The 26,164-nt window shown below is 44.9% G+C and overlaps 3 protein-coding genes and 1 long non-coding RNA gene across 5 annotated transcripts; 2 read left to right on the top strand and 2 right to left on the bottom strand.

The window, feature by feature from the left end:
- Nucleotides 1–329: 329 nt before the first annotated feature.
- On the top strand, nt 330–7,501 carry rogdi (rogdi atypical leucine zipper). The gene is made up of 11 exons (XM_060045938.1): nt 330–514; nt 1,440–1,511; nt 2,529–2,611; nt 2,895–2,949; nt 3,045–3,125; nt 3,375–3,470; nt 4,426–4,524; nt 4,617–4,730; nt 5,154–5,203; nt 6,520–6,646; nt 6,898–7,501. Exons 1-11 carry the CDS (start codon nt 440–442, stop codon nt 6,937–6,939), a joined length of 894 nt encoding a protein of 297 aa, XP_059901921.1. The 5' UTR covers nt 330–439; the 3' UTR covers nt 6,940–7,501.
- Nucleotides 7,502–7,594: 93 nt separating this feature from the next.
- smim22 (small integral membrane protein 22) lies at nt 7,595–10,149 on the bottom strand. Of its 2 annotated transcripts, none has more exons than XM_060045941.1 (4): nt 10,035–10,149; nt 8,355–8,486; nt 8,068–8,135; nt 7,595–7,959 (listed from the first exon to the last, which is right to left on the bottom strand). In XM_060045941.1, the coding sequence occupies exons 2-4, from the start codon at nt 8,476–8,478 to the stop codon at nt 7,912–7,914; spliced, it is 240 nt and encodes a 79-aa protein (XP_059901924.1). In that variant the 5' UTR covers nt 8,479–8,486; nt 10,035–10,149; the 3' UTR covers nt 7,595–7,911. The 2 variants fall into 2 exon arrangements, with proteins under 2 accessions (XP_059901924.1, XP_059901923.1); XM_060045940.1 differs by having other exon boundaries at nt 9,924–10,083.
- Nucleotides 10,150–10,695: 546 nt separating this feature from the next.
- On the top strand, nt 10,696–25,027 carry rgs9a (regulator of G protein signaling 9a). The gene is made up of 17 exons (XM_060045935.1): nt 10,696–10,861; nt 11,664–11,760; nt 12,829–12,879; nt 13,015–13,121; nt 13,856–13,907; nt 14,045–14,103; nt 14,480–14,556; nt 14,810–14,891; nt 15,147–15,209; nt 15,905–15,934; nt 16,028–16,089; nt 16,344–16,457; nt 18,573–18,688; nt 19,040–19,127; nt 19,844–19,982; nt 21,566–21,648; nt 22,195–25,027. Exons 1-17 carry the CDS (start codon nt 10,793–10,795, stop codon nt 22,346–22,348), a joined length of 1,443 nt encoding a protein of 480 aa, XP_059901918.1. The 5' UTR covers nt 10,696–10,792; the 3' UTR covers nt 22,349–25,027.
- Nucleotides 23,702–26,068, bottom strand: LOC132453060 (uncharacterized). Its single transcript, XR_009524567.1, has 2 exons — nt 25,756–26,068; nt 23,702–25,273 (listed from the first exon to the last, which is right to left on the bottom strand). It is a non-coding gene; the product is annotated as an uncharacterized LOC132453060 (long non-coding RNA).
- Nucleotides 26,069–26,164: the final 96 nt, after the last annotated feature.

Raw genomic sequence — 26,164 nt, 5'->3', positions numbered from 1 at the left:
GGACACCAAGTGAGTTTTAAGTAAACTGTGCTGAACAAACTACATAAAGTATCATATTATAGAGCTACTGTACAGACAAAGTTGGGTTTGGAATAGTATTGCTTCCGTCCCTCATAGCTTGTTAAATCCAATAAACTTGAACACTACTACGTTCATAAGGGTTTGAACAAACGCATGTCTATGCTGCTGTTCGTCCACAACGCACCTTGTGTGCAACAATGGGACTCAATGAACGCATTATTATATGGTCATAGCCGTCCCGCTACGCCAAGGGGCCGTGCATTGCACACGTGGGCGGAGGAGATCCATCTGACCAATGGCCTTTCTCACGGAGGATTAGTGGGCGGGGCTAACGTTGATCAGCGTCTCCGTCAGCTGGCCAGGAGAAGGAGAGGAGAAGGAGAACCGCAGCGACGCATTCTGCCTCTCTTTAGTAAACATGTTAAACCCTCAGAGGTCACTGTCCGAAGTGCCCAAGATGTCGGCTGCCAATCAGGTGGAGCGAGCAGTGATGGTAAGATGCCCTGTCTGCAACGACGCACACTGTTATTTAGCTGCATTGCTAGCGGGTTAGCTGACAGACTGACAGACATAACTGCAATTCATTATTTGAATTAAATCAGAATTCACATATTTTTATATTGTTGTTCAGCATGTAAAGCAATCAGGGGAATAATGTATACATGGCCGTGCAAAGAAAGCATCACTGCACGTTACGTTTATGTGTTCGTTGAAGCCTTTATTATTATCAGGCCATTCTAGCGTTCATCCACCATAGTTGGAATATATAAGATACACACTTTGCTGCCTGACTGGAAATAGTTGGCATTATATACTTTTCAAACATCTAATATTGTAGGATTGTATACATTGTGCGCACGGTTTTGAAGGCTCCCCTGCCCATGGGATTACGTTATAATAAAAACTGCCGTCTATGGGTCGTTGCTTGTAGCGGGACAATCTAATCAAGGTTTCTGTCATGGGATTGGCATATCTAATTCACGTGGGTTCCATTTACTAAGGGTAATGGCCGGAGTTAAAGAGTGAACGAATGGTTAATCTCTGCGCCTGTGGAGTGTGGTTAGCGTGTGAGAAGTTATTTGTAACTAAGGGACTAACTGAGGGTTTAGAAGTAAACAATTCAAATTGTACGGGGCATAACTTCACACCCAACAAGAAGGGTAAACACCGGTGTAGACGTGCGTTTTTTCCAAGTATATATTTTAATGATTGTCCTTAGTTGATGTGCTTTTTACCTTTTGTGAAGAGAATGTAGACCTTGTCTATGTGCTATATAAATAACTTGCCATGCCTTGCATTATTACCATGTTAAATTAAAATTACACATTTTTGACACACCATGGGCAAGCACAAACTGTTCAGTTTATAGTGGGAACCACTCATTAGAAGTAATGTTTTCTCCCCGTTTCTGTCTGCAGGAGGAGGAATTCAACTGGCTACTGAAGGAAGAGGTACACTCTGTACTTAAGCAGCTGCAGGATATCCTCAAGGTACATATATACTTGTGCAAACATACTTTTCAGTTTGTTTATTTGAAATACATCTGAAGGTGGCGTGGAAGCACATCTGGGCATATGTAAAACCGCACCCAAAATGAAATGCAAAAAAGATTGTGTTAAGTGGTATTGACGAGTAAAATGTGACAACATCACCCTCCAACTGTCGCAAAGCAACACCTCATCAAGGGCGTTGGACCTAAAGGCACACGAGCACTCACCTGGAACTATTGAGAGAAAATGGTGCTTACATTTGAGATGCAGTGTTGGTTAAACGTCTCGGTACCAAAACAATGACGGGGGTGGGAGGTTAAGTGGGGTATAGGTTGAAATACTCACTACAAGAAACAACGTGAAGAGCTATTCCCCACAGTGCGTCCACATTTTATTTGAAAAACGTTGCATTAAGATATCAACCTGAGTGAAAGCCTCAGTACTGTGTATCTAGGCTGAAGGCCGATAACCAAGAGATGTCTGGTTTAAACTTCCTGTGCAGTATTTCAGTTCTCTCTTGTGTAGTAGAGCCCTGTCGCAGGCCTAATCCACATGAAGTTCAGGGTTATTGTCATTTCAAACGGTAGACATGGAAGGAAAGTCTTGATCCACTTAAAATTTGATCCAGCCGTCTAGCCTAAAGATACAGGTTTTACAAAGGTCAGGCTCAATAGCCTTTTATACATTGAAGTGAAATCTTAGTTTTAATACATGAATATGACTGGTTTATTGTTTGTCATCTTAATGGTTTTGCATAGCGCTGTGTGTAACCTTGAGGCGTAGATCATGCGTGTGTAGCCCTGGTTCATCTTGTATTAACCCCTGGCTCCCCTTCACAAAACCCTTAGATGTAGATAGATGTAAACGGACTGCATTCATAAAGCATCTTTCTGACCTCCAGACGTTTTACAATAAACGCCTCGCGTTCGCCCACCGATACACACACACCAGTGACGGCGGTGTGTTATTTTCACCTACACGTATTAAGATGTATGGTTCCTTCTCTGTTGTCTCTAGGAGGCGTCCAGGCGCTTCTCCATGCCAACGACGGGCCTCGACGGCCAGGTCAAACAGGAGACCTTCGTCCTCGGCAGCACAACGTAAGATCACCACAATGTGCAACGGATGAATGCTTTACTTTTTAACAACTTGGATCTAAAGATTGAAGAGCTATAACTTCAGTCTCATTTGTTGTGAATGCCAAAGCAGTGAGTCAGCTGTGAGTGAGTGAAATGCTCTGGGAGAATATATTTTATTTATATTGTGCGCTCTCTCTTTTCAAGTTATCAAATCTTACACAGAGCATATTTTAATAATCGTACCTACAGCAGTTTTGTTGCTTTACCGAGTAAATCAAAGTACCGCTGTCCACCTGTCCCGCAGAATGGACCAGGTGAAAGGGGTGCTCACTCTTCAAGGAGAGGCTCTGGCCCAAGCAGTAAGTGACTTCACCTGGAGTGTGAGGGCCTGGACAAACATGCGCATCACCTTAAGCCCAGGGTCTTCTTATTTATTGATATGTTTGTTTTATAGGACATAAACCTGAAAGTATCCAAAAGTAGCCAAGTTCTCCATTTTCAATTTCGGGACGACAAGCAGTGGAAACTGCAGCAGGTATGTTTGACGTGATTTAGTGTTTACGCTGAACGGCCACCCTGTCGGCTGTAGGACAGATGGCGATATATTTATTGACGGAGACTACATGGGGGCGTTTATGTGGTGAGGGCCAAAATCTGTGCCTATTTTAAGTGTTAAAATACTCCTAGAGATTCATTTTTAATATCAGTGTTAAGATAAAACCAAAAGGCTGTGGTCAGGGCCGGAGGATGACAATAATAATAATACTTCTTGTCTGTGGTGCAGATCCAAGACGCCAGGAACCACGTGAACCAAGCGCTGCAGCTGCTGAGCAGCAGAGACGAAAGCTATCGCTTTAGAACCGGCGCTGAGGTCAACAAGGTCGGTGGTCCAGATCACCCCCCCCCCCTGATCACCCGAACGTCCTGTTCTGTAGAATGAACTGGGGTCTCTGTGGACTTTACACCTCCGTCTTTCCACCGAGGGGCCTGCACTCTTCTACATACATGAACACGTATACACAAATGTATACATGTACATTATACTTGTACACGTATAATACACACTTATACATATGTATTCTTATCAACATGTTCTTACTCTGCCTTTTAAACTCTAGTGTGTGTGTGTGTGTGTGTGTGTGTGTGTGTGTGTGTGTGTGTGTGTGTGTGTGTGTGTGTGTGTGTGTGTGTGTGTGTGTGTGTGTGTGTGTGTGTGTGTGTGTGTGTGTGTGTGTGTGTGTGTGGAGAGATATGGATGGATAGCTCAACTGACCGCGTCCAGTAAAGAAGATCCTCATTTTATCTTTATATAACCCAAGGAAGTCAGGGCTTGAGCAAGTAATCTTGCTCAACAACACTTTCACTAGTACGTTAGTAGTTGAGGACCAAACCGGCAATCTTGGGATCGCGAGACAACGTACTCTACCATGTTCTACGCTTACACTCGTATAGCGTTAGCCTTCAGCTTATACCGCCGTTATCAGCATCCTCAGGCGAATACGACTGATGTCAGCAGCCTTGAGATGATACCGCCCCTACATCGGAGGCCTAGAGTTAGTGGTGTAATTATAAACGGTGACTACCGATGACGGTCTGGGAGGAAGATGTTGGTCTGTTTTTTGTTTAATTTCTTGTTGTGTGGACGTGCCGTGCGTCTTGCATTTTAGGCATGATTGGCTGACATGAGTAATCATTCATCACGCATAAGAGGTTGGGCGTCTGAGAGTGCGTGTCATGCATGCATATAAAAAAAGAAGGAAACGTCCTGTGAGTGACACATGACTCCGACGGGTCCAGCATGTGCACCAACGCGTCATCTGCCGCTGTCCTCACAGCTCATGGATGCGGTGATGCTGCAGCTGGCGCGAGCACGCAACCGCCTCACCACCCCAGCCTCCATGACGCTGCCTGAGCTGGCGACCAGCGGCCTGATGGTAAAACAGAACGGAGCAATGAACGTGGTGTGGCGTCGCTCTCTCGCTCTCTCGCTCTCACGCTCTCACTCTGTCTCTTTCTTTCTCACTAGAAAATGTTCTCGCCTCCGATGCCAGGGGACGTCATGGTGAATTTCTACATCAACCTCAGCAAGCTGTGTCTGGCCGTGTACCAGCTCCATGTGCTGCAGCCGAACACCACCAAGGCAAGGCTCGGGATCCGCGCTCACCTGGCACCAACCTCACCTGGCTCATGACGTCAATCCGTCAGACGTATTGATCCTTTCTGTTGTCTCGTCTACTGTTGTACGTGTATAGACCCACGTTAGAAGTGGAGAGTTTCTTAAAGGGGCAGAGAACCACACATTGCTTATTTATTTATTACGGGGTAATATGTCTGCCGTTTTGCCACTGTTACTAAAATAGGAAAAGAAAAGTGTAAATCCTTCTGTGTTCCGTTGAAGGGACAACAACGACGACTATCTTAAAAACAAAGAATACAATTGCTGTTGTCACCCAGGGGGATAACTAGGCCACTCTCCTTCTCAGAACTCCCAAAACTGTTTATTTGATAGAATTAAAATCTTTACTGAAGCTTTAATAGTGAAAAATGTTCTCCTCTTTTTCAGAATTTCAAGCCAGCCGGAAGCTCAGTGTTGCACAATCCTGGGTCCACGTTGTAAGTGTTCTTTTATTTAATAAAGATCTTTCCATAGCAGTGTGTAACACGACATGATCCTTCGACCGCGTCCCGGTTAAACTCGCTGGATGGGATATCTTTAGACCTAAACCAGACCAGTGACTTCCTCCAAACAGCATTTACCTGTTATCTAGGCTACCAGATACAGTAGAGTGCACCGTGGCCGGTTAAGTTAATCTGGAGATAACGTGCAGATAAAAATATAGAAAAACGTGCGGATGGAAAAATCTTTATTTTCCCCCCTTGACCAATCAGTTGGTCGAAACTCAGTGGACCCAGGTTTTATTTTGTTGACTGCAGCCCTAAATGCCAGGCTTCAAAGCAATCATTTATCGCACCCTGAATTGTGAAGACTCGGTGAATACCCGAGCTGACATCGCTATTTCAGGGCTTTTGTTGGTTAAAGACTCGCTGGCTTCTGTTCATCTGCACCACGTCTTCAAGGAAGGGCGGGCTCCGGGAGAACAGTTGAAGCATCTGGCGTTCGTAGTTTGCTTGATTTTTAATTAGTGATATAAAATGACATTAGTGTTATAATAGTATATTACCATACCCTTAAAGTGCAGCTATTCAGTTAACTACAAAGCAAAACAATGTGTTGTTGGGTCCCTCTGCTGTACTGCTCGACCTGCAGGGTGCGAGTTACCATCTGCAATGGAAAGTCTAGCTCGTAGAGAGCTTCTTGAAACAAGCCATAGCGCTGGCACAAACACTATTTACTATTGGTATTTATTAAGCAGATATTCTTCTGCATCCTGCCAGGTATTTTGCTTAAGGGGATTCCTAGAGGTTAGAAGGGACATTGGGGTTTGAATCCAGTACCACACTAGATGTTTCCAAGTCTAGGTTCAGGGTTTTACTAAAGCTTGAATCTGCATCGTTTCCAAATACTCGCAGACGCTCATTTCAACTATCAGTCGACCGGCGACGCCGTGTGGTCGCAGAAACATTGTACTATTTATAGGATTTCTTGGTTCATGCAAGAATTTGTGTTCCGGGCAAAGAGGCGTGATTAGATGCGGCTTATAACACAGAGCGGCTACTTTGTGGCATTTTGTAACATCCAACCTGTTTAACCTCCTGCTGCTTATAAAAATGCAGCTTTTTCGATAAAATAAGGTTTCTCGTGCACCCTAAAATAGTCGGATCATAAATACCGGAGCAGATGTTTGATTAGTGCGGGGTCTACCCGTCCTTCCCCCGGGGGTCTCGCTGAGCGTCACCCGCTCCTCGCCAGCCGTGGCCTGATCCGCCCCCCCCCCCCCCTAACCTAACAAACACGACCTGTGTTCCAGCGAGCTCAACAACCACCGGTTCGAGGTGAGCCACGTCCACAAGGTGGAGTGCGTGGTGCCCTGGCTCAACGACACGCTCGTCTTCTTCACCATCTCCCTGCAGCTCTGCCAGCAGCTCAAGGACAAAGTGAGTACCCCTGACGTTTATACCTGCAGTCTACAATAAGGCCCGACTGTGACTTGTAGCGGGCTAATCTACCGGTGGAAAATGTTCTTTTCGGTTACTGGATTTGTAAAGTAAAGTCAGTAAAGATGAACCTGTGTAAAGTGAATACTGTGTTTATAGCCAATCCTGGTAAGCAAGTCAGGAGATAGAAATTTAACTTTTCCTATGACTTTACATTTGCTCGCTAATTTATAATTCTCCACACTTCACAGATATCCGTGTTCTCAAGTCTGTGGAACTACAGACCCTTTTAACCTCCTGTGCAAAGTAAATTATCTAATATACAGTATATATATATATGCAAAACAGAATTGATGTATTGGAAATACCACGTGTATAGTCAATGTGTTTTGAGGTGTTGTTCTTCAGCTGCAAATGGAGTCAGCTCAAAACCTGTGTCAGTATTGACCATTGTCAACTTATCAGTGACCGTTGCTCGTCCCCTGTCTTCACCCCCCCGTGAAGTGCTATGAATTGAATGAATCTTGCATACGTGCGTGGTCTATGGGTAGAAAAGATGGTTTGTGTTTCTGCCTAACAACCCACTTTGTTTTATTTTGCTGTTGTAGTATTAAGACCAACAAAGCCCTGACTTAAATAAGCTAATAGAAGGTAAATGTGTCGTAAATATTTATGCAATCATTCCAGTTTGTTTTGTGCATACATTTTGTATTTATTTGTCGTTACTTGTCTTGACGATTACCTGTGAAACTAATCATATTTTGTGAAAATATAAATGATATATATATATATACGCTATAAATTATTAATCTATTGTCTGTGCAATAAATGCCTTTCAGAAGGATTTTCCAACCATTGATGAGGCACAACTCCTTATTTTAAAACACAACCTGACTACCAGTGTGGTTTAGGTGTTAATGTTATGCATTCAAACTTGGACTGCAGACATTAATGTAGATCATTTATGCATAAAAATCAACATTTAAAAACAATTTATACAATTTAAAAATGTTTCAAACAGACATTTCGTCACCTAACGTTACAATTCTAATGCCATAGTATAGAAAAATAGAATAGAAAAAAGTGCTGTGATGATTCGTGCTTGTCATTTGTTGCTTAAAGGGGTACAATGTGAGACGATCAGATGGTTGAATATAATCAACACCTATAGCATGGGGTGCACTCGCGGGAAAGCAGCGAGCGCACACAGACCCGGAACATCGTTGGCCCTTTGTGAAACTAACTGAACCAAGACATCTCTGCGCTCAGGAATCCAGGGCCATGTTTTCAATTCCAACCTTCCTTCTTCTTGGCTGGAAGCAAGACAACGGCATGACATCAAACCTCACGCTCGCTGCAGGCAAATGGAAAGCAAACCGCCATACGGTGCGTGTGTTGTGCACTGCATTGGCATAGCCTACCTTCTCATCGCCACAGCAACAGCAGCAGCAACGGATAAGGACCAAGAGCACGAGCAGTAGAACCATACCTAGGAACGTACAACATGCCAGGCGTCATGGCGGCGCAGAGAAGGGGCTCAAACCTCATTTCAGCCGCTGTGCGTTTACTGCACTGACCAGCATGACTCCAGCTGGGCTCTCGCACGGTTCATGCGGTGAATGCTTTTGGTCAAAGTCTGCCATCGCATTTGCACAAAAATGTATAACTGTTGAAGCAATGCGAGTCACTATACACATTTGTAACTAACCCATGAAGATGAAAAACACGGCGAAAGACGCTATGTCCCAATCGGATTGGAAGAAGTGGTGGGACTCCAGTCTGCTCACCACATCGTGGAACTGGTCCTGGAACTCCTCTTGCAGGTCAGCCATTGAACACCCTATGGAAAACAAAAGGTATACATTAGCTTTCTATAGACGGTGGACCACATATAGTGCATGTAGTCCATGTTGTTCAGCCCTCGCTTTGAGGATCAAAAGACAACAACCTTGTCAGATCCATAAAGCAACTATAATGGCTTAATGTAGAACTAAGTTCTACATTACAAAGACGTAGTTTAAGAGCAAAACAAATAAATCCCCTTCAAATTTTGAACCAGTAGGTTTTTTCTAAAGGTCAAAGGTGTTCTATGTTACTTGCTCTGCGGTCAAGCAATCGATGGGCAAAGCTTGACCATTTACTACAACATTTAGTAGTAACATAATGTAGGGAATGGGATCATCAAAATCCATGTTTCTGAAGTAAAGCTGTTTCAAAATGTAAATGCAATTCCACATTTCAGACTTCATAGGATCAAACTTGCATCATATGAAAATAGCAGGTGTTAAAATTAAGCATGCAGGACTCACCAGTTTAATAAATGGAATAGGCTACTATTTAATTCTGTGACCAAGTTGATTATAAAAACATATCACCAAAGCCATATCACCAGAATCCCCTGATCCCATCGCACAACGAGTTAATGAACGATTTTGAAAGCTTACATTTTATATATTTTATTTTGTTATAACACCTTCAACAGCAGGCTACTTGGTTGTTTTGGATTGTGTTGGTTGCTCTGTAACTCTAAACGTCAGTACAACAACGCAGGTGAGCCGCATATCCCTCTACAGGACGTTCACGGACGATCCTTACTTTGAGTCACAAACAAGCTACTTTACTTTTTAGTCTGAAACGTTACATTTTCCAATGTTCAGTCTTATTGACGGAAAGTTGTTCGATGCCGATATAAAGAGGTTCACCAAAGCTGTTCTATAATATTGTGATTTTTTTTATTTAATTCAATAAGATCGGACTTTGATATTCATGAAGAGAGAATCCGAGGGAGGGAATTGCGAGAAAATCCTCTGCCCTCTCTAGGTCACCTGTTGCGCAGTAATGAAATCATCTTCCATTCTTCCTGAACATACACAAGGAAATAGTACATGGGTTAACTGGTGGCCCTTGTGTTCAGGCCTTTCATTCACGTTATTCATTTACCTTTTAAATGTTTCATTACATAAAACAGATTTGGACCTCTAGAAAATGCTCCTTTATACAACGTTGCGATTTGATTGTTTGTACAGATACTTAACATAATAGTAGTATTTTCTTTGTCACGGTCCCCTTATCATTGAGTATTGAAAATAACCATGAAATGGGAACATCTTCTTTAGACAAAGCATAAAGCATTGATAACAAGGCGAGCTGAAGCCAGTTATATCCTATGAACACAACGTCCCAAACAAGCCTTCATTAATCCCTCAGAAACTAAAGATCGCAGATGACAACATTCACGGGCGGGAAGACGATTAAAGTAGCCCAAAAATGGATTTACCTTATTTCGTTTGCGAAGGACGAAGTATATCTCTGAACAGACCGGTCTACAGGTGTGTTAGGATTCACTAGCCTATTAAAGTGTCTTCCGGGTAGCGATGCTGAACTTTACCTGTCGCTCCTCGCGCTGCACCTGTTGTTCACACCCTGCTGTTCCTGCAATAGATGAGGCTGCACTTTCTTTATTATGTTTCGGCGTCATACACTTTTTAAACAATAGATACTTTTAAAACTATAAGTACCTGGACCTAAAGTAGTATCGTAATCTTTATTTTGGTTTTTTATTGTCTTTATTATTTCCCCCATAGTTCCCATGTCATGTGACTTCCCAGTGACTCCAAATCCATAACAGATATTATTAAAACACTGCACAAATAACACATATCTTTTTTTTATTGGATAGTGCCTCTTCTTTTTTTATATTCATATTTTAATAGAATTGTCATACTTTTTTATTCAATAGCTCTCATAGGAGCTCTCTGGTTGATATTTATAGGCTACCTTTAGTGTTTACACGTTGTATGCCCTATCAGACTTAAGCAAATGATATGTTCACGGCTATGAGTATGAACATCTTTAGGGATTTGTCTTCTAAACAAGTTGGCTCGTAGACAATAATACGACATGATCGTCGCACCTCCGAATGGCTTCTAGACTGTAGACTCATGACGTCAGTTTTCCATCGACCAATGAGAACGGGTTGAGGTGACGTACCGTTGAATATTCATGTTTGTCGTCGCTTGTTTCCCATTGGTCATCGCGTCCCATCCATTATGCCCACAGTGGTCCGGTAACTACTGTTGAACTGGCTTGAGACAGTGCATGACAGACGTTTCCCTTGAGGTGGTCGTATTTTAATTAACGCTCAAAATGACGATAAGGACAATACGTCCCAACCGGGGACAGCATTACCGTCCTCGGATGCATTGCCTCCAAAAGGTGGGTTCATTTTTGAGTGGATACATTAATAGTCGGAATGAGTCAGTTAATATTTGCCATATTTTTTATATTGTCACGTTTTTTCTCTCAAACGTGGAACTAAGTGGTTAAGTATATTTTTATGTATGCCTCGTATATAGTGGTTACTTTGTCATATTTGACACATTGTCATATTTTTTTGGCCCATTTGGTAATTTCTGTAGTTTTCAGCCTCTGATAAAGTTGTACCATAACGTGTTTGATGTCTTTAAACAATTATTATTATTCAAATGTTTCAATGCGTTTCATTTAACCACACACACACACACACACACACACACACACACACACACACACACACACACACACACACACACACACACACACACACACACACACACACACACACACCGTGAGCGTTAGTGTCTAATTCCCTGATGGGAGTGAGCCCATTAGGCTTTAGGCTAGCTTCTGTGGCTAAACTTATCTTGGAGAAATGTTCCAAGAAATTGATCTTTAGATTTTTGGTTGAAGATCACATTTGAATTGAAACATGTCACAAAATGGCATTTCTCATTGCGACAAATGTTTATCACCGTGTTGAAACCACACGAGGGCAGTCTTCCTTAATTGGCACAGGACTAATTACGGGTCTGCGGCTTGTGTCAGGGCCCTGGTAGACGACCTCCCCTCGGCCACTGGCTACCTCCACTAGCTGGCGCTCCTGTTCGGGCCCCAAGAGGAGCGTATTTAGTATCCCGAGGGCCCCTGGGTTCCCTGGGTGAAGGGTCTTTAATGACGTTCTGACCCCCGCCTCTTGCAGATCGAGGCCCACATGGTGGAGATGCAGGACCCCAAGAGCGGCCTGAAGGGGGCCGAACAGAAGCTCAACGTCACCACCATCCCCCACGTCATCACCGGTGGGGGGCTGTCCATAGAGACACGCACTGGAACACACACACACACACACACACACACACACACACACACACACACACGCACATATACACGCGCACACACACACACACACACACGCACATATACACGCGCACACACACACACACGCACATATACACGCGCACACACACACACGCACGCGCGCGCGTGTGCGCGCGCACACACACACACACACACACACATACACATATGCACGCACACGCACACGCACACGCACACACACACTCATATGTACATACATACATACACACATACACACATGAATACATAAACACATACAGATTTTATTTATCATATGAAGTATGTGATGCCTACATAATATGATATGTAGGTATATAATATGATACGTATGCGTACATATAACTGTTTCAATACTATTAATAATATTACATATTATTTATATGCTTACATATATCTGAAAAGATAACACAATGCAACACTATTGATTCCGAAGGGGGGACTTTTTGATACTAAGTGCAGCAAAAAAGGAAAAAAAGGAAAATTGAGAAAGATACTTTCAAGAGAATTTCAATAAAGGTTAAAAGGTTATTTAAAATTATTTGAACAAAATTGCTTTTTAATAGAGAGCGTGACATAAAGTCTCAGGAGAAGAAACAGCCTGTTGTCGGACTGCAGGGGCTTACTTAAAGCTATATATAGCTGGGGACAATTGGATTTGATCTGCCCAGCACTTTAACGGTCACGGGCTTTCTAATCTGGTCCTGAAGTGGCCAGGTGAAAGATCAGAGAACCTGACCCTGTCAAACCGCAACTCACTGGACACAAGGGAGTCGCAATTCTTCCAAAGCAAAATAGCGGAAAAATATATATAATATATGTGTTTCAGATATAATTATATACAACTATACAATTATGTGCTGTCTGGGATAATTAGCGTTTATTTTATTTCATGATAAATGTCTCCTATGATCCTAACTACCTGCCTCCATGATATATAGCTCCATGTTTTTGCATATCTCATTTGGCATAACAATAGACAAAATAACAAATATGGGTCCGTTCCTATGCAGGTCAAGACATAATCGCTTGGCTTTTAAACAAAATGAAGGTTACACAAGAAGGTAAGAAATCCGGATGACCCTTCTACCCAAATAGTTTTGCATTGCATGACACAAAACCAATAGTGTGGTTCCAGAAGCCCCTTCTCCTTCCACATGTGTGTTTACGTCGTTCTCTTCGTGCTTCTCCTGCTAAAGAGGCTGAGGCGTATGGCACCATGCTGGTTGCCTACGGTTACATCTACCCTCTGCAGAACCACAGGAAGCTGGTGATGTGTAACGATGGCAGTCTGTACCGCTTTCAGGTAGAACCCGCCCGGCCTCCCAACCTTTAAGAAGAAGAATAACAACGATAAAAATAGGAAATGGATTTAATTATAAAGCACCTTTTTGAAACAAGGTTTACGAAGTGCTTTGCAAAGAATGCAATACACCTATGAAACACAAAGACAGAAAACTGAAAACGCATATGCAAATAAAACCATTAAAACAATTCATCAACACGTACAGTAAAAGCAAAACATCCGATTAAAAGTAAAACATGATAGCATCAATGAAAAAAAATCCTTTAAGGTCCATAATAATTTATTTTTAAGAGATTTCAAAGAAACTATAAATAAAGCTTAGCACTTATCAATCACAGCTTAAACCGCACCTTCCCCTATATTCTATACATTGAAACAAAATCTTGCTTTAATGTTCCAAAAGAAAATAATAGCATTTATTGATTTATAAGTTTCTTCAAGACATTTACAACACATGACCAATGCTAAAGTCATCTACGTATAATATAATATATATCACAAACAGAACTGTTATAATATTAAATTGAATTCGGCCGACGTGCTGTAAGCCGTACTCACTATTTGCACAAATCCTTTGACTTGGAAATGCAACATTCCTTCTTTTCATCTTTTCACTAACAGAATCCCGTAACTGTGCTAACTGAAGCCTACTAGCGATGTGACCGCCACTGCTCAGTGTGTCTGAATGTTTGTATGTGTCTCTGTGAGTTCTTCAGCTTGCCCCTCTCTTCCAGACTCCATACTTTTGGCCGACACAGAAATGGGTTGCAGAGGATTGTGACTATGGTGAGTCTCTGGTCACAATTCAAGCCACTATTGTTTCTTTATTCCCAGTTGATATCACAAACCAGACAGCTCTATGAAACGCCAAATCTTTTCAGTGGAATTAATAAATAATTATTTGTCCATGTTTCTCGGTGCAGCTATTTATTTGGCAAAAAGGAATATCCGAAAGAAAGGCGTACTGGAGCCCTTTGAACAGGTGTGTCTGTCTGTCTGGCTGTATAACAATGTGTATGTGTGTGTGTTTGTGTGTGTGTATGATTGTGTGTCTGTCTTTCTGTCTGTATAACAGGTGTGTGTGTGTGTGTGTGTGTGTGTGTGTGTGTGTGTGTGTGTGTGTGTGTGTGTGTGTGTGTGTGTGTGTGTGTGTGTGTGTGTGTGTGTGTGTGTGTGTGTGTATGATTGTGTGTCTGTCTTTCTGTCTGTATAACAGGGAGTGTGTGTGTGTGTGTGTGTGTGTGGCAACTGGAGACAAACAATTAACATATTTTTGAAGAGTGATTAGTGAAATAGTTTGGTATGAAGCTACTGGTCCCGGATGCAGAGTAAATACTGTTGTTGTTTCTGTTGGACAGGAACATTACACCCACCTCCATACCTGGCTGAACCACAAGTGGGACTTCATCGTCATGCAGGCCACTGAGCAGTACAAGTAGGTGTATTATGGGAAGCATCTTCTCCCCGTTCTACATGGAATAATGCTCTTGTTGATTTAAAATGGTTGCTTGGTTGGGATTAGATTTTGGACAGCCCTTCCCTATTCCCCCAACGGTGTCCATCCATCTTTACAAACTTCTGCCTTTTGCCTGAACTAAAAGGATACGCTAACCCAGTCACCCTCATAGACCCAACGGTTGTTAGCAACGTGTCCAAACATCACTAACGGAGTCCAAACTGTGTGCCAGGGCGGGGAAGGAGAGGAAGAAACCCGACCGGGTGGTCTTGGACTGTCAGGAGAGAGCCTATTGGATTGTCAACAGACCACCGGTTAGCGTGTGTGTGTGTGTGTGTGTGTGTGTGTGTGTTCATCTGTACAATCCATGTGTTTGGATAATGTGTTGAACGCTGTGTGTGCAGCTAGAACGTCCACTGGACGGATTTCCTCATGTAGTTTGATTGTTAAATCTATAATAAGCTTTTATGTTTAAACCCTTAAGAACATCCCACTTTTGCAGTGTGTGTGTGTTTTAATGTGACTGTGTGTGTGATGAATTCATACTGGTTTTGAACATGTGTTCCCAGCGTCGGACCTACAGTGCCTTGGACTACGGGACGGACCGCCTCATCGACCCGACCGTAGAGGAGGTAACAGGTGAGTGAGTGACACGCACGAGACTCCTCCATCTGTAGGTCAGCAGCGATACAAGAGGCTGGCGTGTGTTGTATCCTGTATCCTATAGCCTGTATGCAGAAGACACACACACACGCACACACACACACACACGCACAGACACACACGCACACACACGCACACGCACACTTTATGTTACCTTCATCATTTTATTTGTCTTGTAATCATAGAATGCAATGGGATATCAATTGTTTCAACTATTTACTGCACAATTCTGAGGTTGTTTTCTGTGTCTGTGTTCTTCTTTCATACAGATTTGATTCCATTTTGTTTTAACGTTCATTGATGGCGATAGCGACACGAAATATGCATGAAACACAGCCAAACTACACTTTTTGGAACATGGGAAGGTTGACTGAAATGATAAATGTCTATATAGCATAGGTCCCAGTACTTTATATGTGTCATCAAAACACTTAATGCTTTTTTAGTATCTGTGTTTTACACCAAACTCAGTAATTAGTAGAATTATTATACAGTACTGTGCCTACAGTAGACAACTCACATATACTGTATGTATATGTGAGTTGTGTTTTTAGTTCGTATTATATATTATATTATATCATGATATATTTATCATGTGTTCCTGTCACTGAATGTGCAAAGACATCCCAGTAACTAATGACTATTTTTTACGTGTTTGCTGTAGAAGATCTCCTTTGACCAACACAGACGCATGGTGAGTGAGTTGTTTCTTTAGACGAAGACAAAAATGCAATGTTTGGGAGTGCAAGGATTTTGTAATGACAGCAGAAATCCATTCTTCTTTCAGAACATCTTCTACCAGCAGGCGATCATGAGGTCTAAAGTAAAGTCAAGTGTTTCTCTTGGAGCGTAAGTTTGTTATTAATAATTCCTGCTCGCATTTTTAATTGGATAGCCAAGGTTGACAGCGCCAATAGTTTCACATCCATGGAAGCTGATGTACAGGTTATTGGGTAAATGTGTGGCCTATACTGACTCATATTGTAAAGTGTATGGCTTATTGATCAGAAAGTGTCGATGCATTGCTACCTAAAAGCAATGTGTTGGAGTTCAACTCTCACCATATTCGCTTTGCTTTTTCGTTTTCCCCTACTTATCTGCAGACTTGTGAAGTTTGTCAACACTTACAAAAATCATGACCCCTTCCTGGCACCCTGTCTGCCTAGCAACCCCTGGGTAACCGACGACGATACCTACTGGACACTAAACATAAGAAGGTAACGCTGCAAACCCTTTAAACCTAGGCCCGCTTATACTACACAGAGAGGGGGTAAGACCTAGCCCCCTTATATCACAGAGAGGGGGTAAGACCTAGCCCCCTTATATCACAGAGAGGGGGTAAGACCTAGCCCCCTTATATCACAGAGAGGGGGTAAGACCTAGCCCCCTTATATCACAGAGAGGGGGTAAGACCTAGCCCCCTTATATCACAGAGAGGGGGTAAGACCTAGCCCCCTTATATCACAGAGAGGGGGTAAGACCTAGGCCCCTTATATCACAGAGAGGGGGTAAGACCTAGCCCCCTTATATCACAGAGAGGGGGTAAGACCTAGCCCCCTTATATCACAGAGAGGGGGTAAGACCTAGCCCCCTTATATCACAGAGAGGGGGTAAGACCTAGCCCCCTTATATCACAGAGAGGGGGTAAGACCTAGGCCCCCCGGGGGTTAGGTCTTACCAAAGGGGCCGAAGGTCCGGGGGGCGGAGGGGCGGAGGGGCCCGGGGGGCCCGACGCCCAAACCTCCGCACTGCCATTTCAGTATCGTCTCTACGACAGTATACCCTCTGATACCTCAATGGGGCCCTGAAGCCGTCCAACATTGGTTATATCATGTGATACGTCTCAATAGGGCCCCTGACTCCCCCTCAATCAAGAGGGCCACTGGCTCATAACCCGGCCCTGATGAGTGAATGGAGCCCTGTGGTTGGGGCCCTGTGATTGGAGCCCTGTGATTGGAGCCCTGTGATTGGAGCCTGTGATTGGACCCTGTGGTTGGACCCTGTGGTTGGGCTCTGTGGTTGGACCCTGTGGTTGGGGCCCTGTGGTTGGACCCTGTGGTTGGACCCTGTGATTGGAGCCCTGTGATTGGAGCCCTGTGATTGGAGCCCTGTGATTGGAGCCCTGTGGTTGGACCCTGTGATTGGAGCCCTGTGGTTGGACCCTGTGGTTGGACCCTGTGGTTGGACCCTGTGATTGGAGCCCTGTGGTTGGACCCTGTGGTTGGACCCTGTGGTTGGACCCTGTGGTTTGGACCCTGTGGTTGGGGCCCTGTGATTGGACCCTGTGGTTGGACCCTGTGGTTGGAGCCCTGTGGTTGGGGCCCTGTGGTTGGGGCCCTGTGATTGGAGCCTGTGATTGGACCCTGTGGTTGGACCCTGTGGTTGGGCCCTGTGGTTGGGGCCCTGTGGTTGGACCCTGTGGTTGGGCCCTGTGATTGGAGCCCTGTGGTTGGAGCCCTGTGGTTGGAGCCCTGTGGTTGGGGCCCTGTGGTTGGACCCTGTGGTTGGAGCCCTGTGGTTGGGGCCCTGTGGTTGGGGCCCTGTGATTGGAGCCTGTGATTGGACCCTGTGGTTGGACCCTGTGGTTGGGCCCTGTGGTTGGGGCCCTGTGGTTGGACCCTGTGGTTGGAGCCCTGTGGTTGGAGCCCTGTGGTTGGACCCTGTGGTTGGACCCTGTGGTTGGGCCCTGTGGTTGGGCCCTGTGGTTGGACCCTGTGGTTGGGCCCTGTGGTTGGGGCCCTGTGGTTGGGGCCCTGTGGTTGGGCCCTGTGGTTGGGGCCCTGTGGTTGGGCCCTGTGGTTGGGGCCCTGTGGTTGGGCCCTGTGGTTGGGCCCTGTGGTTGGGCCCTGTGGTTGGACCCTGTGGTTGGACCCTGTGGTTGGGCCCTGTGGTTGGACCCTGTGGTTGGGCCCTGTGGTTGGACCCTGTGGTTGGACCCTGTGGTTGGGCCCTGTGGTTGGGGCCCTGTGGTTGGGCCCTGTGGTTGGGCCCTGTGGTTGGGCCCTGTGGTTGGGGCCCTGTGGTTGGGGCCCTGTGGTTGGGGCCCTGTGGTTGGACACTGTGGTTGGACCCTGTGGTTGGACCCTGTGGTTGGGCCCTGTGGTTGGGCCCTGTGGTTGGGGCCCTGTGGTTGGGGCCCTGTGGTTGGACCCTGTGGTTGGACCCTGTGGTTGGACCCTGTGGTTGGGCCCTGTGGTTGGGCCCTGTGGTTGGGCCCTGTGGTTGGGGCCCTGTGGTTGGGGCCCTGTGGTTGGGGCCCTGTGGTTGGGGCCCTGTGGTTGGACACTGTGGTTGGACACTGTGGTTGGACCCTGTGGTGCTCTGTGTTGCAGGGTGGACCAGTGCACCAAGATGCGGGTAGAGCGCTGGTCCTTCAGCTTCTTCGAGCTGCTGAGCGACCAGCGCGGGCGGGACGACTTCAAGAGCTTCCTGAAGAAGGAGTTCAGCGGTGGGTCTCGTGTGTGTGTGTGTGTGTGTGTGTGTGTGTGTGTGTGTGTGTGTGTGTGTGTGTGTGTGTGTGTGTGTGTGTGTGTGTGTGTGTGTGTGTGTGTGTGTGTGTGTGTGTGTGTGTGTGTGTGTGTGTGTGTGTGTGTGTGTGTGTGTGTGTGTGTGTGTGTAAGACGATAGTAAGATGAATCAGTCATTTTCTTGTGGTAGTACGAATAGTTAGTGTACATTGTGCACCTCAACATGCTGTCATCATTCTCATCAACACTAGGATTTCCTTCATTCTATCAAAGGGGTGGCTCATTCAATCGTGTGCGTGTGCGCGTGCGTGTGTGCGTGTGTGTGTGTGCAGGGGAGAACCTGGCCTTCTGGGAGGCAGCAGAGGAGTTGAAGTGGGGTTCTGCCGCTGCCATAGCAACCAAAGCTGCCGTCATCTTCAAGTGAGGAGGGAGTTCATTTTCTTTATCCGTCAGCAGCGGGAATAATTATCTTCCATGGCGACTAATCTCTTTGAATTAAATGTTGTGTGTTGGGTGAGTGTGTGTGTGTGTCTGTGTTTGTGTGTGTGTGTGTGAGGGTGCGTGTCTATGCGTGTCTGTCTATGTGTGCGTGTGTGTGTCTATGTGTGTGTCTATGTGTGTGTGTATCCGTCTATGTGTGTGTCTGTTATGTGTGTGTCTATGTGCGTGTGTGTGTGTCTGTGTGTGTGTGTCCATGTGTGTGTCTGTGTGTGTGTGTCCATGTGTGTGTGTGTGTGTCTATGTGTGTCTGTCTGTGTGTGTCTGTGTGTGTGTCTATGTGTGTGTGTGTGTCTGTGTGTGTGTCTATGTGTGTGTGTGTGTCTATGTGTGGCTGTGTGTGTGTGTCTATGTGTGGCTGTCTGTGTGTGTGTGTCCATGTGTGTGTCTATGTGTGTGTGTGTGTGTCTATGTGTGTGTCTGTTATGTGTGTGTCCATGTGTGTGTGTGTGTGTGTGTGTGTGTCTATGTGTGTGTCTGTTATGTGTGTTTCTGTGTGTGTGTCCATGTGTGTGTGTGTCTGTTATGTGTGTTTCTATGTGTGTGTCTATGTGTGTGTGTGTCTATGTGTGTGTCTGTTATGTGTGTTTCTATGTGTGTGTCCGTGTGTGTGTGTGTTGGCACACTGCGGCCCCCAGGACCTTCCTGGCCCCCGGCGCCCCCCGGTGGATCAACATCGACGGCCGGACCATGGGTCTGACGGTGAAGGGGCTGGACCACCCCCACCGCTACGTGCTGGACGGGGCGCAGACGCACGTCTTCCTGCTCATGAAGAAGGTGCGTCCCGCCCGCTGAACGGGGTCCCCTGAGACCGCTGAACTGGGTCCCCTGAGACCGCTGAACGGGGTCCCCTTAAAGACCGCTGCTCTACAGGACGGGTGGGGAGGGAGGGAGGGGTGGAGATACAGCGTCACAGTCCTCTCTTAATGATGTCATGTGTCGCACAGACGTCATGTTTTGCTTTGCAGACAGACATTATGAATCCTAAGTGGCAGGAGGAGAAGTGTATCCGATACATCATCAACTCATTCCTCACGTCGATCTTGCGTTGGGATTGTGATCGCCCTCCTGAATTTCAATGTATTTTTATACAGGGGATAACGCGCAACGCATGTGTTCTGGATAGAGTGGATCTTTATATTTGCATTTTACAATTACATTTTTTAGTTCATTGAGCAGACGCTTTTATCCAAAGTGGATTGCAATAAATACATTTTTCAAAAGAAAGTGAAACAATATATCGCTGTCTGTAAACTATGGATGTTCATAAAACCAAGTGCGAAGCACTAACAATCGCTACGTTAACCCATTCTCCGCAACAACACAAATAGCTAGGATAAGATGCTACATAACCTAGGGTGACCAGACGTCCTCTTTTCCCCGGACATGTCCTCTTTTCGAGACCTAAAAAAATGCGTCCGGCAGGGATTCCAAAAACGTCCGGTATTTTGCCTCGTCGCAAAAAAAATAAATAATATTATTGTTATTATTATTATTTATTTTTTTGCCTCGTCGCATATTTGTGTTTCTGGGTCTTTCACATAACCTACTAGTTATTACCATTGTATATGTATATGGTTATTACGGCCTTCCAAGTTCTGGAAATGGTATCTCCCTTACGTTCCACCTTCTTGCGCGAGCTGACTGTAGAGAGAGTCTGTCATTGGGCGACCGATCTCAGGGTTGCCAGAGCCACGATAATTATCCTCCAAATACGACCATTTTGGGCCTTTGGTACGTTACTTTGCCATTTCCAATCTGGCAACATTGAGCACCTTGCCGCTTCCACTCTGTTTACAACAGCACATCTGCAGCCATGCCTAAACGTAAATGTAAGTTCACGGACGAACTAAAGAAAAAAAAAAGAAGTAATTTATTATTTAGAATATTGTATTTGTTATCATTATTGCTTTAATATATGAGGAGGACTGAAAAGTTTCTAATTTTCTTATTTTAATGTGGCCATATAAAGATTTTATTATGTAGAATGTTTTATTTGTTATCATTATTGACACATTTAAATGCCACAAAAAAGATTTGTTTTACATTTGCACTTTGCAATTTTGTTAAAGTTCAATAAATAGATGTTCATATTGTCATTTCATTTGTGACATTTGTATGCATTCACATGGTCATGGTGCGGCATGCTATCCACTACCCCCCCCCCCCCCCCCCCCGCGACGAAGTGTCCTCTTTTTTACAAACTCAAATCTGGTCACCCTACATAACCAAGTAATATAACTAAATACGACATACAATCAGTGCGTACATCTTTACTTGACAAATCAATACATTATGAACGGGTAAATCGAGGAGTGATTCATGTTCACCCACTGACTAACTGATGGTGTTTCACTTAGGACACGTTCTTCCGCTACCTGAAGTCGCCCGTGTACAAGGAGATGCAGAAGAGGGCGCTAAACCCTGAGCTACACAACTTTAGGTAAGCAGCTTAACGGTTAAGAGCGCTACCAGAATAATGCCTGGAAGAGGAGATGCTACGGACGGAACGCCCACAAGTGTTATAAAAGTTTGCATAACGGCATCAACTTCAGCTCTTTGGTCAGAATGTGTCCCATATTGTCTCCGAAAGTTCTGCTATGAGGAAGCAGGGCTGCTGGATCCCATCATAGTTGAATCTATTTTCTATATAAACACATTAAAGCAAGGTTAACAGTTGAACAATTTTATGAAACTGTTTAGTATAGTATTGTTAGTTGTAAATGTAAAATAAGTAATGTGGTTTCTGAAGGACAGAATGCAAGCATTAATTAACAAGCATTATATATTCAGCTTCGACACTGCTGTTATTTGATTTTCTTATATTTTTCATGTGTGAATGCGTATAAGTGCCCGTCATTGTGCGAGTGTGTGTCACCAACCCTCAATACGGTTGACCTGACGGGGCCTACAGGATAGTGCGTGATCAGACCGCAGGTCAAATAGTGAGGGATCTGCCCGACTGTGATGTCTGTGGTTTCCACGGCAGCGAGGCACAGCTGGAGCAGAACGCGCGGAACAGGAGCCTGGGAGTCCATCCCATCACGGTGTGGGAACAGGAAGAGGAGGAGAGGGCCAAAGCAGCCATCGCTTCGGCCCCCGTCGACGTCAAGGCCATGATGAGCAAGATAGACAGGAAGTAGAGGACCGCGGGCGGCACCTCGTAGCCTGTAGGACATGGACATCCACATCCAACTGCTGCTTCATAGCAGTTCATAGGCTTTATGCCAGCGATAATGTGAGTAAATGATGTCTACTCAATAGTGGGACATTTTTCATGATTAATTATTTTCACAGTAGCTTGGTAAACGATAAATGTTAATCATTGAACATAGTGAATTCACATGCGAGTAAAAATATGGCTCACAAGCTAGCGCGACAGGCTAAATTGTTACCGCAACAGGGTCAGGGTAGTGGTTAGGGTTAGGGATTGAAAGAGATTGAAACTTTCCCACGCCCTGGGATTTAAAACACGCTTTGCCAGAGTGACCCTTGTGCAGTCCAAAGAGTGAAAGTCGATTAAGTATTTATTTCGTTAGTTGTGACACTTGGGATGTTAACTGGGATGCTTAACTTCAGTTGGCCAAATCTGAAATGACTCGGAACTAAGTGAGAGATCGAAATTTTAGTGTCTGACTAGTTTAATTGAATTCGAATGTGCCCGGAGGTTATCACGTGAACATGTGTTGTTGTACTCAGTCTATTGTTATTGATGGACTGGTGGTAATCAAAAGTACTATCTTTAAACATTCATTATTTTCAAAAATGATTTTTTTTAATTTACATAAAAAAAATCTGTTTGCGTAGCTAGTAGTAAATAATGTAATAAAGACATAGCTAGTTACTTATTGATTTGTCTGCAGTGCTGTTCTGGTTTTATCAATACCACTCACACAAGCAATGGGCCGACTGATGGGCAGTTTGGGCACTTCGTCTGACAGATTAGAATATGGATCTGATCAGCCATGGATTTCATGTAGCCTACATGTAAAATGTTTGCAAAAGTCATAGTTTTAATGTTAGATAATACGGCATACGTTAAACAATATGCCAGCATTAAGCACACCTAATATCAATTTAATGTTTTTTGATTATAATTTTGAGAAGGGAAATTTGAAAGATGTTTTAGTTGTCATTATTCATTATCTTTATAAAATAAAAAGCACATCTACACTTCACACAATAAACCTCACGTATTCCTAATTTCCGGATTAAAGATACCGTTATCTTGATATGAAATGTATTCATAGTGGTGTACTAGGGCTAGGCCTTTAGTAGGCCTGTTTGTTCAGACAAATAGGACCACAAAGGACCAGCTCCCATCAAATTAATCTATAACCAACCATAGTGGATTTAAACTTAGATGACCTAGCAAATTAGAAGATGATTATTTTAACTGTTTGTCTTTGTCTGCAATGCCAAAATAGTTCCATACCACATTAGTCAATTTGAATAATTAGTGATCCACGTCAAAGGTTAATATAAATACACAACACTTTCATTTGATGCCATAACAGGAATTTTTAATAGCAAAAACACTGAAGGCTTACATTTAAAAATTAACAGCAATTGCAGTAATCTGAAAATCAGTCTTTAAAACACCCAAGATTCCTTTGCACACCAAGATATTAAATCCCTCACCGAAGCTGTCAGAGACCAAACAAACTGAGAAGACCAAGTTACACAAAAATCCCATTGTTGAGTATTACAAAATGTTTAACTTAACTAAAATACTGCCACTCTCTCTGTGACCAACTGGAATCTCAATATGAAGTAACCACAGAGTCGTCCCGTCGCCTAGCGATCAAACATTCCTGGTATGGGGGATGAGAAACATCACGTCGATTTATACGATAGGACTTGTGATCCGACGTGAACAAACTAAAAGTGGATGGTTTTTAGTAACTGGAGTCACTGGACCGTGAATGATTCTTTGTTATAAGACACTGCTGGAATGTTTCACACTAAAACACACTAGCCGCGCCTGACGAGTACTGTAATGATCCTCTTCTGAACAGGAAGGAGAAAGAAACACGCGTACCACGCGGCGTGGGGCGGGGCCGAAGGGAGAGGTGGTCAATCAACGGCCCGTTCTGAATCAACACACGTTATGACAACATGAGCACCATAGCTTTATATTTGGCACTGCCTTGGATGTAACGACAAAGTTAACCTGGTGCCAGACTCTATGCCACGGAACGTTTCGGTCTAGCTCATCACACACACACACACACACACACACACACACACACACACACACACACACACACACACACACACACACACACACACACACACACACACACACACACACACACACACACACACACACACACACACACACACACACACACAGATCTCCCAAGAGGTAGCATCTTTTTTTTAATCTATTCCTTACTTGTGCTTGCTTGAAATGGCAGGGAAACTAAAGCTATGTAACTAGGATATAAACTTTTCTTTTTCAATTATATAGATATACATATCACAAACTGTGCAAAAAATATTTTTGTCATTTTTTTTTCCTAATATATAGATTCACGGAGAAGCTGTATTTACAATCAAAGAGCGGCTTTTGGCCATTTTCTTGCTGAACTGTTGTTTCTCTGCATCTAAAAACTAATCAACGGACGTTAAGGGGTTTCTTCTAAATCAGGGAGGGGCCCGGGGGGGGGACAGAGCTAGCACAAGGCTTCAGTCTAGTGGGGGAAAACAAACCGCACACATCCCTAATAAGTAAAAGTAACATCCTTCCAAAGAACGAGACATGTAAAAAGGTGGAATTCAGATCAACGCTTTCCTTTACATAATAAGCCCGGGGTTAACACTTCCTGGCGCTTTGTCTGAGTCAAAAGGCGTGTTCTGACGGGGGGTGTGCAACACCAGTACCATCCGTGTACTCTCACATGGACAAAAGAAGAGAACTCTGCGCGTGGGTTCAACAGCCATGAAGCGTATATTCGTAGTACAGCCACCTGGCCTGCGCAGTAAGACACCGGCCTTTGTTTGGGCCGAGGCACAACACTGTCATCACCTGGTGGGCCCAACGCTGGACCGATGGGGAGGTGACCCTGATACTGTCATCACCTGGTGGGCCCAACGCTGGACCGATGGGGAGGTGACCCTGACACTGTCATCACCTGGTGGGCCCAACGCTGGACCGATGGGGAGGTGACCCTGATACTGTCATCACCTGGTGGGCCCAACGCTGGACCGATGGGGAGGTGACCCTGATACTGTCATCACCTGGTGGGCCCAACGCTGGACCGATGGGGAGGTGACCCTGATACTGTCATCACCTGGTGGGCCCAACGCTGGACCAATGGGGAGGTGACCCTGATACTGTCATCACCTGGTGGGCCCAACGCTGGACCGATGGGGAGGTGACCCTGATACTGTCATCACCTGGTGGGCCCAACGCTGGACCGATGGGGAGGTGACCCTGATACTGTCATCACCTGGTGGGCCCAATGCTGGACCAATGGGGAGGTGACCCTGATACTGTCATCACCTGGTGGGCCCAACGCTGGACCGATGGGGAGGTGACCCTGACCCTGTGTGGTCGCCCGCCTGATACTGTCAATACTAAGATCAACACAGCTCACTGTCAAAGCTGTGAGAGGGGGGGGCGGGGTTATACTGAGGGGGGCGGGGTTATACTGAGGGGGGCGGGGTTATACTGAGGGGGCGCTCAGGGCTCAGGGCTCAGGGCGGGGTCCAGGTGTCTGGATGAAGGAGGCCGTACCCCTCAAAAGAACAAGGGCCTGGACCCCCTCAGAGCAGAGGAAGGAGACCGGGGGCTGTATGTCTCCCCCCTGACAGAGGGGGGAGGGAGACAGACGGGAGGGAGGGGTGAGACAGACGGGAGGGAGGGAGGGGGGGACGGACAGACAGGAGGGAGGGAGGTAGGGGGGGACGGACAGACAGGAGGGGGGAGGGGGGGGTGAGACAGACAGGAGGGG

The sequence above is a fragment of the Gadus macrocephalus genome, chromosome 2, assembly GCF_031168955.1.
Source record: "Gadus macrocephalus chromosome 2, ASM3116895v1".
In the NCBI taxonomy this organism is placed as follows: domain Eukaryota; kingdom Metazoa; phylum Chordata; class Actinopteri; order Gadiformes; family Gadidae; genus Gadus; species Gadus macrocephalus.
The sequence above is the reverse complement of the archived record's forward strand: the minus strand, read 5'-3'. Positions and strand labels throughout refer to the sequence as shown.

Excerpts from the sequence above, each read along its gene's own strand:
- rogdi (XM_060045938.1), top strand. The coding sequence starts at position 440 with ATGTTAAACCCTCAGAGGTCACTGTCCGAAGTGCCCAAGATGTCGGCT. Across the intron at positions 1,512-2,528 it reads AGCTGCAGGATATCCTCAAG|GAGGCGTCCAGGCGCTTCTC; the intron begins GTACATATATAC and ends TGTTGTCTCTAG. Across the intron at positions 3,471-4,425 it reads CCGGCGCTGAGGTCAACAAG|CTCATGGATGCGGTGATGCT; the intron begins GTCGGTGGTCCA and ends CTGTCCTCACAG.
- smim22 (XM_060045941.1), bottom strand. The coding sequence starts at position 8,478 with ATGGCTGACCTGCAAGAGGAGTTCCAGGACCAGTTCCACGATGTGGTG. Across the intron at positions 8,136-8,354 it reads CGTGTTTTTCATCTTCATGG|GTATGGTTCTACTGCTCGTG; the intron begins GTTAGTTACAAA and ends GTACGTTCCTAG. Across the intron at positions 7,960-8,067 it reads GTTGCTGTGGCGATGAGAAG|CCAAGAAGAAGGAAGGTTGG; the intron begins GTAGGCTATGCC and ends TCTTGCTTCCAG.
- rgs9a (XM_060045935.1), top strand. The coding sequence starts at position 10,793 with ATGACGATAAGGACAATACGTCCCAACCGGGGACAGCATTACCGTCCT. Across the intron at positions 14,104-14,479 it reads TACTGGAGCCCTTTGAACAG|GAACATTACACCCACCTCCA; the intron begins GTGTGTCTGTCT and ends TCTGTTGGACAG. Across the intron at positions 16,090-16,343 it reads TCAAGTGTTTCTCTTGGAGC|ACTTGTGAAGTTTGTCAACA; the intron begins GTAAGTTTGTTA and ends ACTTATCTGCAG.